Genomic DNA, 16,959 nt, shown 5'->3' with positions numbered 1-16,959 from the left:
TTTTTACTATATTTTTTTAACATTTTATTATTTTTAATTATTTTATTTTGTATACTATATTATAACATATTTGTCGAAAATTGAGATTTTTAAGTGGTACCAAGTATAACATTTTTTACTATATTATTTAAACATTTTATTATTTTTAATTATTTTATTTTGTATGCTATATTATAACATATTTGTCGAAAATTGAGATTTTTAAGTGGTACCATAGCTTAAGTCATAAAATTTAAATTTTACTGATCAAAAATAAAAACATAAATTTGGCAACGTTGCACAGTAAATCGTACGCAATCGTTTGACTTTTGGGGTAAATATTAAAGTTAATGGTTTAACGTACGCAATCGTGTTAACGTATGCAATCGTGTTCTCAAAAAGATACATCGTACGCAATCGTGTGGTACCCGCCGGTTCACGGTTATTCGCGGTCGCCACGGGATTCCCCTTACGTACTAGAATAGTTCTTACGTAATTCTAACTCGGGAATCCTAGCTAACTAGAAAACACAGACCTGGCTAAAATCACTTAATACTAATATAATAAGCACTTTTCCGAGGTATGTGTCAGCATGAACAAAAACTCTTACCTTTACGTTGACTTGAGGTTATTCCTCTGCGGGGAGCCAATTTGACGCGGCCTCGGCGATGACAGAGTTGAAGGCCGGTCGAGGGTATGTAAAAACAAATAACCACTTGTCGTTTACTTGATCACTGTGGCTGGGCCACGTTTATTGTAGCAACAAGGATTTAAGAATTCTTTTACAAAGAAAAAAAATAGAGACAGCGTGTGTCGGCGTGTGCGTATCGGCGCACAGGTGTCGGCGTATCCGAATCGACGTGTGTGTTTCGAAGGTCGGTGAACGAGAGAGATACCGGCGACGGCCGGTCCGCGTCCGGCGCGACTTCTCTTCCCGTCCCGCCTTGTGCCTTTGCGGCGTGGCGGGAGAGTCGACTGTCGCGCGGTCGTACCCCGTGGTGGCTGTTGACAAGAGCGTAGGCAGGTCGCTGCAGCACCTGTACTTTGTACTGGTTGCCGTTGCGGGCCGTGTCAATGCTCGCAACTAATACACCAAAATACAATATAGGTAACTGTAGTTTGAAAAAATAACTTAAAAATGTTTAAATAAATTTAGAGATAGGCAATTTGATCATTTACACAATTGACATAATTAACTAGATATATTAGAGGGTATTTAAATAATTTTTATTTGTGATAAATTACTATAATTACTTGTATAATTTGTATTTGGCATACATTGACCAAAAAAAAAATCCTCTTAGAAGTTTTGAAAGAGAAGTATTATAATTTTAGCATAATTTAATGACAAACTGTCCGCATAATATTTAAAATATATAGGTTCCTATCTGGCATAGATACAATTGTTCTTAATTGATATATATTAAATAGTTGATACAAATAAAACAGATATTTACAAAACAATTAACAATCTACATTTTAAATATTTTTTTTTTTTTTATACTAACTTAAATTTCTCAACTATAATGAATGTAATAAAGGGATAGCAATGCAATATTTATTGCATGATAATATCATAACTTTATTTTGAATATCATTGATAGTCCACATACATAAATTAGTTGATAATTGTTTAACGATATATATTCCAAAGCAAGATGATCTTATAGGTTTATCATAAAATAATTCCTTAGTTTCAAATTTTCTGCCAATCAAAACAACTGCACCAGTATTATGTGAGTGAGCAATATTAATTAATTTTATAACTTCATTAGTTTTAGAAATAAAATAAGAATCAGCATCTATTTTACATTTAATTTTAAATTTATCCAAAATTAAAGAACTGAATTGTGGATTAACGCTGCCACTTAATAAAGGTCCATCGTTATGTGGTCCTAATAATAAGCCATTTTCATCACTTTGGACAGTTTCATTTTTATTTAGACTAAAGTTTCCATTTTCATTATATCTTATTACTACTTGTTCTAAAGGCTTATTAGGCTGCCTCAGCATACTTTTTAGAACTTTCATATAGTTTTCAAATGGAAACGCACTGCAATTATCAAGAGGCCCATACTGTTTAAAATCATCTACCAAATGAATTAATCCATGAATGTTGGAAGATACAAGATACTGTCCATAAATTTGTTCAAATGTTTCAACAAAGTAATTTAACAAATCATCAGCATATTGTATAAATGATCTACGATTAAGAGACAATAGTATAATCATTGCTATATTGAGGGCCATAAAGTTTTTTAAACAATCATTAGACACAATGTTTTTCAATATAATAGGACCAACATACAACAAAAATGAACGGAATTCAGTAGCTTTCCAGCGTGCCACTTCAACTAGAGATCTAGGTTTCCGAGAAAATTCACATGGAGATTTAGATTTGAAACTTAAAGATAAATTGGTTAAATGTTTAACTTTTGAAGATGGTAAACGAACACTTAATGGTCCTTTGATCCACAATAGTAAGAGTTTTTTCATTACACCAAGAGTTACCAAATGCATGTAGTCAAGGGAGAAAGAGGATTCAACATTCACACCAGATATTTCTACAATCCTTGAAATAGTAGTATATGATGAATGGTGATTTATATCAGTTTGATGAACATAATTATTATGTGTTCGTTTGGCTTCTCGATTGGAAATATCACAATAAGGAAAACATAGCCGATTCTCTTTATACTCTCCTTCAATTTCACATCTTGTGCAAGAAGAGAAACCATTATGACCTTTTATTTTAAAAATGAAGGTCTTCGCTGGAGTGTCACAACAAAAAACATCTAATAATATTTTATAAATACTATTATTAATCAATAGACCATTTTCAACTAAATGCTTTGCTTCGTCTACAAAATCTTTTAAAAAATCATTGCTATCATTTGGCTTTTCAGTACCAAAATATAGTCCAATTGGAAAAACAACATTACATTTTGACCTCGCATAAGCTAAAATGGGCCAAAATTGATTGGAATTACTTTTAGAAATAGGCAATCCATCGATACCAATAACAAGATTTATTTCTTTTGAAGGTTTATCAATGAGAATTAAAGTTGAAAAGTATCTATTAATTCCATTTTCAATTCCAAAATGGTAATATTTACCAGGATCAACAATTCGCATTTTACATAACTCTACTGGTTTTGTGTGTAAAATAGTTCGAGCATCTTTAGGCAAAGTAAAAAAACATTTATGTTTTCTTAAAATTAATAGGAAACTATTTAAAGCAGTATGTGGAATTTTGTTTTGTATTGACCAATCAGCTAATTCAAAACAAAAAGATTTATCTGTATCAAAATATATAAAATCATCACAATCAGTTGAAATATTTATGTTTAACAGATCATTAGCATTTTCAGTATGTAAATTACGATTTTGAGTCTTATTGATATTATCTGTTACACTATCATCTGATATAAAATCATTATTATTCGGGCTATTATTTGTTTCAACTATACTATTTTCTGTAGTTTGGGATAAATTATTAGGAGAGTTATCAATACTATCTATAAATTCATCAATAAAAAAAGAATTATCTTCTACGAATTATCTTCTACAGAATTATAATGGGCTTCTAATTCTTCATTAATTCGCCTTTTTTTTGATCGATAACTTAATGGAAATGATTTTTTCATACTTGAACTAGGTATAAACCTATATTACCTATATTAAACATAATTTTGTTTTTTCAATATAATATATGTACCCTCGTGTGTACCTGACCTATTGGAAATCTACAACATGTGATGCTTAATTGTCAAAACCTCAAAGGTTTTTACAATTTACATTTGTGATTTGCTACGATTGTAAATGATCAGCATTGAGCACTGTAGTTAAGATTTTGAGTGCACATCGACACGGCATATTATCAAAAATATGTGCGTTCAGAATGGACATATTTACTAGATTTACAGATTACTTTTAAGTATTTGCTCATTACCAGTTATCAGATCCAAAGCACATACCTACTAACTAAGGCACACCCATAAAATAAAATAGTTTTGAAACTACTTAGGTATATGTGAGTCAGAATTACCTAGCTCTTAACTTTGATAGTTAAAACGACAAATTCACAAATATGTTTTTGATTTAATTCTGACTCATAACATTAGAAACAACAGTATAGATTTAATAGACAATTTCACATGGGTACAATATTAAGTTTAAATGCATAAGGCGAATGTAGCCTACATGAAGTCATGATAACGAAAGCATGTGCGTGAATGTAGTAAGATTTTATAGGCAGCTAGTCTATGCCCAATGGAATCTGATAAGTATTATTAGGTACCCCGTGACTCGTGTTATACTTAATTTATATTATATTAATTCAGTAATTTACTTACCTATATTGTTGCCGAAAATAAGTAAACTGGCCGGTGGGATCAGTACACTTTCCCGACATTCAATTGCCAGACACCTCAATTTCCCGACTCCATTTGCCCGACAATATATTCAAAAATATATTATTATTATTATATTATATATTATTAGGTATATATTCAAAAATTCATACATTTGTCCGACAGGCGGCAATATCAAGTTATATTATACATAAATGTGTGTCAAAAATTATTCAAAATTATACATATAACAAATAATAATTAATAATAATACATTTGTCCGACAGTCGACAATATCAAGTTATATTATACATAAATGTGTGTCAAAAATTATTCAAAATTATATAACTAATCCTACAGTCTAAAACCTACTGTCTATCTATCGCCTATCTATTTGGGAAAGAATAATATCTTATCGCAAATCACGAACTATGATCATAGTTCGTGTCGCAAATAGTAGTTCATACAAGTCTACTCGCTGTCTGTCTATCACCTATCGGTTAATTGGGAAAAAAATCTTATCGTAAATAGCAGTTTAGTATATCGACCACATTATTACTTTATGTAGTTTTACTTACCTACTTTAATACTTTAACGCAGAACAATATTATTGTCTGTTTAAAAAGCTATAATAATAAAAAAAAAGGTACCACCTATAATAATATTACGTACTTACAGTAAAAAAATGCAAAATGTAATGTCAAGCAAATGTATTGTCGGGCAAATGTGTTGTCGGGCAAATACATTGTCGGGTAAAAGTAGTATCGGGAAAATGGTGTCGGGTATTTGAGTGTCGGGCAAACATATCAGACCCCTGGCCGGTAACTGGCGCGACTCTAGCAGTAATTTTAAATTAATAAATATAATGTGAGACAAACCGAAGTTTCCACAACACAATTGACACACACAAGTTTAAGAGTAATAACAAATAACAATAACCAATACAATGAGCACTGAGCAGTGAAAATGTAAAATGGTCATTATACGATATACTCCATGTCTACATTTAAGAAAACACGTAAGACGTAATGCTTTTGTGACCGATTGGAGATTACGTTGGGCGGCACGCATTCCGCGCGGACCAGCAAGCGTGGCGGTGGTATAAAATAATATGCTGATAACAATAAACACATAGTTATTTATAGAATTACACGTAGTACATACGAATTACGGTATACCGTCTACGAATATCGGAATGCTATATAATTAGAATTTTGAGTACACTGTATTGTACACTATAGTAAACCAGTTCACGTGTGCACAAGTGCCCAACTGACTTTTGTTTGTTACTGGGCAGCAGACTGATCTTTGTCCAGTAACAGTGATGTATACTGAAGTGATGGAAGGCAAAGCGGATCTATATTATAATATAATAATATGTAGCCACGTATGCTTATATGTATATAATACGTGTATAATACAATTTTTATTTATTTTTAAATAAATACATATTGGTACACCATACACGTACGGACAAGTGCGCATACTTAAGCTGCAATAAATATTTTTACTACACACCTTCGTATGATTTATACGTGACATGGATTATCCACCAAACACGCGTAGCTACAAAAATAGTCGTATATAATAATTTCTAAATTCTAATATGAATACATTTTTGTATTTATCTCCTATTCTAGAAAATATATCAAGTCCATTAATAAAATAACATAAACAATTATAGTAGTGGTATCTGGTATGTATTATGTAGTGTAAAAAATTTAAGTAGAAAATTTACGTAACCACCACTAGTCTATATAGATTTAAAAAGAGTAGGTCAGCGCTGGTCGTTACTCAGACTGGTAGTGTATTATTACATTTCGATTTAAATGCAATAATATATACTACTAATATTAATTTCATAATTTCATAATAATAATATAATAATATTTTATTTTTACTACTATAATAATATAATATATGTAACGTAAATAAAACAATAGTATATTATTTTAATTATATTATTTTAGAAGTAATGAATTAATAATATTTCAGTATTATTATCATTACATTTTTGCTACCTGGGTATGGTGTGAGATATAGTCCTTTTCCCAAATGAGATGGTGTGTTTCTATTAAATTCATTAGCCATTTTCACAACGTTGGCCACACCACCAGTCAAGGTTCCTAGAGCTGACAACCCTGCGAAAATCGGTATGAGTGGCAGCACACCGCCTTTTTTCGGAATATTTATTGTTCGTGGAACTTTGGTCTTCTTAATTTTGAATGTTCTTCGCGCGACGGCTACACATTTTTTACTTAATTTCATCAAGTTTTTTTCACCGACATTTTTCTTGATAACATTTTTAGCTGCTTTGATCGCTGCTTTGTATCCACAACCACCACCTACTTTACGTTTTGCTTTCATGGCGGTAGTTACGCCACAAGCTACAGCTTTTTCTTTTAGACTGGAATCTCTCGACTTGAATCTATCCCAGGCTCGCTGCTCTAATATATAATCAGCTTTGTTACGATCTGTGATAGAGTTACTCTGTTCGTACGCAATATCGTGATCCCTACAAGCAGAGTCCAGTGGGTTTATACCTTTATCGCCTCGAGCTAATCGTTTTTTTAAATTTGTACCAGGCCCACAGTATTGATATCCTAAATTAAAAAAAAATAGTTAGAAAATATAATATTATCATGTTTAGAAAAAAAATAAAAATACCAGGCACATGCAGCTCGATTGGTAATTTATTTATAAGCGTGTTGATAAGCCCACCGCCCTTATTCTTGGTGCTTCTTCGAGCGAGTGACATTGGGTACTGATTACGTTCTCGTCGTTACTCAGTTATTTATAATGAAGTTCATCAAACAAGGAATAAAACTCACAGTTGAAAACGTGGATCCTCCTACATCGTTTAAGAAACAGAGACATGGATCGCTTCTACCTAATACGATACGTGCGCTTATCGTGGGCCCTTCTGGCTGTGGTAAAACTAATTTAATATTTACGTTATTAACGCATATAAACGGAATAATATTTCACAATGTATACATATATTCAAAAACATTGGATCAACCTAAATATAAAATGCTAAGTGATATATTATCGGGCACTGATGTTGGATTATTTACGTTCTATGAAAACGAACAAGTTATTGAACCTGAGAAAGCTTTACCAAACTCTGTGTTTATTTTCAACGATATTATTACTGAAAACCAAAAGATTGCGAGAACTTACTTCTCCAGAGGTCGTCATAATTTAGTCGATGTTTTCTATCTGGCTCAGAGTTATTCAAAAGTGCCAAAACAAATTTTGCGCGATAATGCTAATTTTATTGTATTATTCAAACAAGATGAGACTAATTTAAAGCATGTATACAATGAGCATTGCTCTGGCGATATGTCATACTCGGAGTTTAAAGACTTTTGCACTTCGTGTTGGCGTATGGGGAGATTTGAGTTTATCGTCATAAACAAAGACTGTGAACACGACAATGGACGATATCGTCATGGATTCGACACATTCGTCGTTATATAAAATGTTGTTACTTTGGAAATGCTTCATTCACAGTCATGGCTGCCAGTGGTGATGTACTCGGAGAACTGGTTAAAGCCAAAGAAAATATTAAACGCAAGTATACAGCATTAAAACAAGGAAAAGCAGAAATTCATTCATTAGTATCGGAAACATTAAGTCCGATTATCGAACCATTGAAACAACGTTTCGATCCATCAACATTTCAAGCTCCATCCGTTAATGAAGACAGCATAGAACATAGTGTTGGGGATTCATTCAAAATAAACGACTGGTATAAGTCTTACGATATAGACAAAACGTATGGGCCTAAAATACAATCAAATGGAAGTGTACACTTGGGTAAAAAAGAAATTAAACTCGTTGATAATACGTTAACTATCGATGATGTATTGTACCCACTAACACAAGGACTTGGTAATTTAATATTTTCAAAAAACCTAAGCTGTATACCAAAAACGATTTAAAAACATATAAATCAATATTAACTCAAACGTCAGCTCATCTTAAAGCAGACGGAACAAAAATTAAAAGAGGTGGAAATAAATACACGGATTTAATCCAAAATCTGTTTCCATCGGGCGCTGGACTGTCAGTCAAATTACAAAAACATAATTTAGTATACTGGAACGATCCTAACGAGCTAGTCGATAGATTGAAATTACTGTTGGCGTCAAAAGCATCTGGTAATACAGGAGTTTTTAACGAAATAATCTCGATTTTCGAAGAATTGCGTGAAGCAGGGATAATAAAACGTATTCCAAATGTCTAAACGTGAAATCTCAGTCGAATTACACAAACCAGCTATAAAAATTATACAAGGCGTAGGGTTAATGTTTATGGCAAAAACGATCTATGGCAAGCCGACTTGGTCGAAATGATACCATATTCGAAAAAAAATAAAGGGTGCTAGTATATTTTATGTGTGATAGACTGTTTTACGAAATATGCTTGGGCAATAGCGTTAAAATCCAAAACTGCTAAAGAAGTTTCCAGTGCAATGTCTAAAATACTGGTCAAACGCTCACCAAAATTATTACAGCTCGATAATGGTAAAGAATTTTACAATTCAACATTCGATGCCTTGATGAAGAAGCACAACATACACAAGTATTCTACGAATAGTACTATGAAAGCGTGTATTGTAGAACGTTTCAACCGAACATTGAAAGAAAAAATGTTTAGAGAGTTTACGGCACGAGGTTCACACGAATGGATTTCTATTTTACCTTCATTGATTAACGAGTACAACAACTCAAAACACAGGACCATAAGCATGACACCAGTGCAAGCTGATGCAGATCCAACGATAGTCAAAATTAAACAAAGAAAAATTATTGATGGACAAATTAAATTTAATTTTGGTGATAACGTTCGTGTGAGCATATATAAAGGTGTATTAAGGCTATTTGCCTAGCTGGTCTACAGAAATATTTAAAATTGCTAAAATTAATGAAACATTACCTACCACTTATCAATTGCAAGATTATACTGGAAAACCAATTGCTGGCTGCTTTTATTCAGAAGAAATATTGAAAACAAACTATCCAAATGACTATTTAGTAGAGAAAATTATACGTAAGAAGGGGGACAAAATTTTTGTGAAATGGCTAGGGTTCGATAATACGCACAATAGTTGGATAAATACAAGTGACATGAGGAAATAGTGTCAGTCTAGCTACAGACATGAACGTGTTTGGTAGTTCTCAGTCTAGTGAAACAAATAAATTTTTAGTAAATCTTGAACAAATTATTAAATCGTATTCTAATAAACTCGATAAAATTGAGCATTTACTTGAAGAAAATCATAAATCTATTCTAATTCAAGAGGAACAAACAGAAAAGTTAGAATTAACGTGCATAGAGATTACAGAGCATACGACAAGATGCGAAATATCATTACAAAATATCAAAAAAACTATAGTTGAGATTAAAAAAATAATACCAGCTATACTGAGCCGCCTTAACACTATAGAAACTTATTATAAAGACAAGCCATAATGTCTTCAGCCATTTTGGACATGCAATGCGTTCTTGGCTTGAACAATAACTACATGATTAACGAAATGTCTATAGTAGTCACAGAAACTTGGGCGACCCAACACTGGATTTTTAAACATTCAAAATCGATGGAGGACAACAAAAGTCGTAAAACTAACAAGTGGCTGGAACGTAATTATCATCAACTATCTATAGAATACGGTGACATAGAGTATGAAGAAGTCGGTAGAATATTGAATTCATTAAAATTCAGATGCATTTACGTCAAAGGCGAACAGAAAAAACAAGTTCTAATGGAGTATATACCAAACGTCGCACTCGTCAACATTGAAGACTTCGACTGCCCTCGTTTGGATCAAATACGTGATGACGAAACTTTACATTGCTGTATTTTTCATATGGGTTTTAATCCAAAACAATGTACATTTTACAAAGTATTTGGTATAAGGAAATGGTTTATAAATAATTCTTAAAAATTTAATTGTAAATAAACAATTTTTTTTTTTGTCATGTAATAAACATATATTATATTTTAACTTTGTGTTTTTTATACATGGTTACAAAAAGGTTAGAATATTTATATTTTACACAAATATATTCATTAATCAGTATTTACAAAAATCAATATGTACGGGTTAGGTTAGATGTATAAAACGCTCTCATTAAATCTTTATCTTGTTCACTCCATTTCACTCCTTCAGCATCCACCTCAGAGTCGAGTTCCGGCCGAACGTCATCTTCCCTATAAAATTAAAAATATTATAAGATAAATTAAAATATACAATTGTATTAGCTTACTCTATAGAGTAGTGGCCGTGAGCCAAGGTATGTATTTTATCGTCCAATACCACTCTCTTATCATCAAAACTGTTGTATGTTAATTTATTTGATTTAATTTTCTTGATTTGGTGTTTGAATGATCGAATGGATAAATTTTGATGGTAGAAATCGAAGTCAGTTTCACCGAATAAACACTTTTTATGATTTTCAAATGTCATGTAATTTTTAATAACATGACCTCGGATGCCTTTCGCTTTGATTTTTTCTTCATCATCCAAAATGTATGCATAGGACTTTGCTCGAAGGGCTATAAATTCTCTCATAATGTGCCCATCTGTTTCATCAGAAAATAACTCGGGAATCTTCTTTCTCTCAGCAATGTAACACGGATGGTCCTGAGGTAGATTAGACGTGTCCATTCGATCGAGCAAGTTAGAATTATTCACCAGATCATTGTAAAAATCATTGGTCTGAATGTAGTATACCAGTGAATCTACCATAACATTATTATTACTAATGATATATCACTATTTTTTTATTTACCGGTGTCAGTGTACATCAGCTCGATTTTATCGCCATAGTGTTTTTTCATAACGTTATAGTGACAGTCGTACATAAGGGTCTTTGAAATATCTAGCACAGCAAAACCTGTAATCAATTGAAACATTAAAATCTAACAATATACGTCAATTTAAAGTGAATATTTACCAATATAAATAGGTTTACAAAAATTAATGATTTTATTTTCTAACGTAACCGCATGTATGTTTTAGTTGTATGTAGTGCTCACCCGTAGAGATTATTACCTAAAATAAAATTTTAATAATACAAAAAAAAAAAAATAAAATATATATACTTACAATCCTGATATATCAGCCACGATTTTCTTTTATCTACTTTATAATCAGGTGTTTTTTCATGGTTTGCCTTAGCGTATCTCACACTAGCTTGATTCAATCCACCTCTGATTCCTATGAGCATAAATAATTAAATTTTCTTCGTTCTTTACAATGATGGATGAGTCATATTTAGACGTGACGGCCGACTATGTCGACGATTGTAAAATAACTCAAAAGAGTTACCATTCGTTCACGCCGTATTCAAGCTCAGCTCTATCATACAATGAGAAAATTAGAATTAATGTTCAAGACATGGATTCTTACACTTTGCCGTGCGAGAGTTATATTTTCATCGAGGGTAAAGTTAACAAACCGGCAGATGCAGCGGGGGAAGTTTGTTTTTCAAATAACGGATTGGCATTTTTATTCTCTGAGATGCGATATGAAATAAACGGAATAGAAATATAAAAATTGAAATCACCTGGAGTGTCATCATGTTTGAAAGTATACTGCTCGTACACTCCAAACGATTTGAATGCGCTAGAGTACGTGGCTTGGGACTCGGCAATGGATAGTGAAGATAACAAAAATTTTATGACCAATAATATATTTTCCGGGTGTATTCCTCTAAAACTGTTTTCGGATTTTGTGAAGATTACAAAAAAATATTACTCAATTGCAATCAGAAACTGATTTTAAATCGCGCATCTACCGACCTTGATGCGATACATGTTGTGGGCGAAGGCGCAACCGCTGCCGTCGATAAAAATAAAAAAATTACAATTGAACTGACTAAGGTGACTTGGAAGATGCCTATTATCAAAGTCAGTGATAAAGAAAAATTAAAGTTATTGAAAGTATTAGATTCTCATAAAACACAGTCGTGCGCGTTCAGGACCTGGGATCTATGCGAATATCCGGTGCTCCCTAGAAACACATCTCATTCGTGGACTGTTAAGTCTAGCAGCTTACTGGAAAAACCAAGGTTTGTTTTGTTTGGATTACAAACAAGTAGAAAAAACTATATCGAAACCGACGCTGGGCGGTTTAATCACTGTCAACTAAAAAATCTTAAGGTGCACTTAAATTCCGAGGTGTATCAATATGAAGACTTTCGAGCTGATTTTAAAAATAATACCACTAGCATACTCTACAAAGCTTATACAGACTTTCAAAAATCGTATTACGAAAGAGATTATTGCGAACCATTGTTATCAAAACATATTTTTCAAAACTATGTGCCAATCGTCGTTGTTGATTTGTCGTACCAGAATGATAACGTGAAATCATCGACCGTGGACCTACGAATAGACTTTGAAACGGACACAGTTATTCCAGAAAAAACTGCAGCTTATTGTTTAATACTACATGACCAGATTATAACTTACAATCCGTTTAGTGGAGATGTTAGAAAATTATAAACCTTGTAAATATCTTATAATTATTTTTATACCTTGTAAATATTATTTTCTAATAATAAAAAAACTTATTTTAAGTATCACGCTTATTTTATTTTCATATAAATTATGTTTTATGAACAAATATTAAAATAGTCGCCGCTTAACATTGCGCACTGGTGCTGGGTGTTCGGCGAATGGTAATTGATATGGCGGTGGCGTAATGACTTGAGATGGTGATTGCGCCCTGAAAAAATCTGGTCCATCGTTTACGTCGAACGACTGCTCAACCCCGTCTGGCACTTCAATATTATCTATTAGCTGAAAAAAAAAAATTACAATTAAATAATGTTTTTATTTAAAAAAATATGATTATATAAATTACATCTAACGGTCTAAGAGTAGCGTATGTAAGCGGGTCATCGTGCATGCCGAATATATTGGAAATGCTTGGTGACATTGGGGAATCTATTTCTCCATTCTGCGACTAAAATAAAAATAAATAAAATGGTATTAAATATTTTAATATAATATATTAAATTTATGAATTACCTCGTGTGTCGACCGATTTATCAAAGATGCTGCTAGTTGTTTAGCTGCGAACATTTGTATTTGACCGGTTAAGCTTGGGAAAGATTTGTCCATTCGTTCGTCTAGCGCGTTCTTAACGTATACTATCATCTCTTCTAAATTTTTCAGTGGCGATTTAAGGAGATTGCATTTTTCACATAGGTATGTCGCAAACTCATCAGTCTGTTCTATAACTAATTGAGCAGTGTATACACATTTTCCCCGCAATACATCATGCTGGATATTTTATAAAATTCTGTCTCAAGAAATATCGTGCGCTTGTATTTCTGCGGTACATCTAATATGTATGACAAGATATGCCCCATCATAGAAAATATACGCCGGAGAAAATCAGGCAATATTTTAACGTGACGTGATGAAGTTAATATATTTACGACTTCGTAATTTTCGCTCGGATCAATACCGATATGCACAAATTTACGGTTCGCAAAATTCAGTGTGTAGCATGTAGTTTCGATGAGGTCAGCCGGTGGTGATGGTGGAACATATGTGAAATTCTTCTTGTACACTGCAGCCATGTTTCCAATTGAACCAGCCATGATTAAAATTATTTTTGAAAATAAAAACTCACTAAAAATTTTAAAGACTTGGAAAGAAAAAATACGTGCACAACGGTGTAACGCAGCAGACGGACTAAACGGCTCTTTCAGTCAGGAATCTCTATAATAGATGGGGGCATTTTTCAATTATAATGGTATAGCGGCGGTGGTGTTGGTGGCGGTGGCGGGTTGCGGTAGCAGCGGGATGTGGGAGGCGGTGGCGGGTGCGGGTGCGGGATGAGGCTCAGTTGGCTCAGGGTTGAGGGTTGAGGCTCAATTGGCTCAGTTGGCTCAGGTTCAGAATCGGCTATTTCATACTACTTGAGTTGTTCATTCCCAGTACTCCAACTACAATTGCGGCTGGCGAATCAAACAATCGTGGACTGGGCATCATTTTGTCGCGAAGTCGTTTACGATTATATGATTGTTAGGAAAGTAATGATTGGTGGTCATGGACATACCGTTGAAATTGACGAGTCAAAATTTGGTAGACGTAAACACCATCGAGGCCACCGTGTCGAGGAACAATGGGTGTTTGGGGGCTATGAAAGGGAAACAGGAAATTGTTTTATGATTCTCGTTGAAAATCGTACCGCCGACACGTTATTAAAAATAATTAAAGATTGGGTAAAGCCTGAAACTACAATTATATCGGACTGTTGGAAGGTATTTCTATAATACTGAACTTGTAAATACAGATAAACTTCTAATCACCTAATTTTAGGCTTACAACACTTTGAACAACCAAGGCTATGTTCATCTAACGGTGAATCACAGCCTTCATTTCAAGGATCCTGATACAGGAGTTCATTCCAATGCTATAGAAAGCTCATGGAGACACGCTAAAGCTTCTATTTCTCAATATTGTAGAAAGAAAGAGTTTTACGCAGGTTAGCAGGTTACCTAGCCAAACACATGTTCCAAAAAAAATGTCGGACCTTTAAATTCGATGCCACAGCTGAATTTTTTAAACAAGCAGGGATTTTATACAGTAACATCAATGAATATGACGACAGCGAGAACGATGTCAACAACGACGGCAACAACGACAGTGACGATGATAACGCTCCGGGATATACTTTTTTTAAATTAATTATGGATTTTAAATCTTTAGACAATAAAAAAAAAAAAATGCAAAAAATTTGGTAGGAATGAGGGAGCATTGAACCTGTTGACCGCGATGTTCTCGGTAGTGCCGCGTTAGCCATTGCACCACGGAATATGTTTATATCGCAATTAAATGTGGACTATTTAACCAAAGTTATCAAACTTTAATGGGCTATAACTTCCAAACTAATGATCTGCGCAAATTTTCGTTTGCACCATCGTTTTAACCGTTCAAAACACATATAATCAAAAAAAAAATTTAGGGTGCCCGGTAAAGTAGAAATATACCCAATCTTAATAACCTGGGTTTTGTTTAGTATTCAATTATCAATTTATTAAAGTTTTACACAGTACCTACTGACTACTACCAAGTCAGTAGGTTGTAGGTAGTGCAAAACATATATCTGTATTATCGTTATTCATTATTATTCTAATTATTATAATTATAACCAAAAACATCACAGGTTAGTTTTATTTTTGAGGTTCAAATTGCTAAATTCATAAGGTATATTTTTCCTTAAATAGGCTCAGTATAATATGTTACCAAAAAAAATAGTATGCATTTAATATCTATCCACAATTATTTAGTCATATAATGATATGATAATACATAAATTAAAACAAACTTCATTATTTACTTTTTAATGAATAGCTGACATTACATGCAATTGAAAAGATATAAATTTACATATGTTGTATATGGCATGTGTCAATTAATAATAGGTTTAGTACTTCTCTTAGCTAAATATTTAAATTACGTAATATTAGGCCAATGAAGCAAATGAGCTGAGGCAGCTCATTGTAAAATAATATTTAAGGACGTAAGCACCACAGTAGGGGGACAGTACGGGTTTCGAGTGAGAGGCGAGATATTGGTAAGCGGTTGATAGAGGCCCGTATATTTTTTTGTGTGTTTGTGTTATGTTTTAATAAAGTTATTCAAATAGTATTATTTGTTCATCAATTATTTCGTGTACCATAGAGAGATAGGTATACTACAGACAGGTATACTACAGTGGCGCCCAACGTCATTCGTGACCCACGACCCGAATTTCTTTTGAACATTTGTGTTTTTGTGTTTTTCTTTGTTTTTGTGTTTATTAAATACAAGTCATATTTGTGTGTTTTACTTTTACACATATCGCGTTTTGAACTTTTTCATCAGATTCATCTCTCAACGGCAAGAAGTCAACGACCAATTGGATCTACAATTTTGATGTTTCACACACTGGAGGTAAATATTTGTGTTTGATTATAATTGATATATACGAATACTTCGTTGATCAATATATTTTTTTTTCTCTTATTATTATTAGCGTTAGTTAATTATATTTTAAATTTAGTGAAGGTAGTAATTATTTAATTAGTTTTTATAATTTAATATAATTAATCTAGTAGTATAAATTGGCTGTATAAACACTTCAAATAATTTTTTCTTACAATATATTTAATAAACTTTTACTAATTAAATTTTTCGGGATTTCAAAAATGTTATAATTTAAGTATTTAATTTTAGTTGAAAGTAATTAATTATAGTTAACACATTTTATGTGTGTTCAATTTTAAAGGTAACAGGAAATATTTCGATCGTGTGACCTTGAATTTGATTCGGGGTTTTTATACTGCATATAGGACTTATAAATACATATTTTTTTAATAAATTCAAATTTTTAATTTTTTTTTATCAGCACATGCGCTGTAAAATAAAAATTTCTTAAATAGCAACCACTACTTTGGAGACCGGATTTCGATTTCTTTATTTTTTCTGAACAACTTTGATATTTACAGTTTGTTGATATCTTCAAAATTGCCATTTTTATGACGGTCGGAAGTTTTAAAATAGTTAATTCGTAAATATCGCATTTTTCAACGGTCTATCTTAATTTATAGGTAT

At 32.6% G+C, this 16,959-nt stretch overlaps 3 protein-coding genes and 1 pseudogene across 3 annotated transcripts in view; all 4 read right to left on the bottom strand.

Moving 5' to 3' along the window:
• The window catches only part of LOC149063245 (uncharacterized), a 102,580-nt gene that overhangs the window by 69,873 nt on the left and 15,748 nt on the right, over positions 1 to 16,959 (bottom strand). The window lies entirely within an intron of this gene.
• LOC149063249 (uncharacterized) lies at positions 1,501 to 7,089 on the bottom strand. Its single transcript, XM_089222412.1, has 3 exons — positions 6,999 to 7,089; positions 6,353 to 6,934; positions 1,501 to 3,497 (listed from the first exon to the last, which is right to left on the bottom strand). Exons 1-3 carry the CDS (start codon positions 7,087 to 7,089, stop codon positions 1,501 to 1,503), a joined length of 2,670 nt encoding a protein of 889 aa, XP_089078538.1.
• On the bottom strand, positions 10,607 to 11,208 carry LOC149063248 (uncharacterized). Its single transcript, XM_089226935.1, has 2 exons — positions 11,136 to 11,208; positions 10,607 to 11,085 (listed from the first exon to the last, which is right to left on the bottom strand). The coding sequence occupies exons 1-2, from the start codon at positions 11,206 to 11,208 to the stop codon at positions 10,607 to 10,609; spliced, it is 552 nt and encodes a 183-aa protein (XP_089083061.1).
• Positions 12,976 to 13,958, bottom strand: LOC149063247 (uncharacterized; annotated as a pseudogene).

Source organism: Diuraphis noxia, unplaced genomic scaffold, assembly GCF_037042655.1.
Source record: "Diuraphis noxia isolate RWA-SAM2 unplaced genomic scaffold, SU_Dnox_SAM2 contig0001, whole genome shotgun sequence".
NCBI lineage: Eukaryota > Metazoa > Arthropoda > Insecta > Hemiptera > Aphididae > Diuraphis > Diuraphis noxia.
The sequence above is the reverse complement of the archived record's forward strand: the minus strand, read 5'-3'. Positions and strand labels throughout refer to the sequence as shown.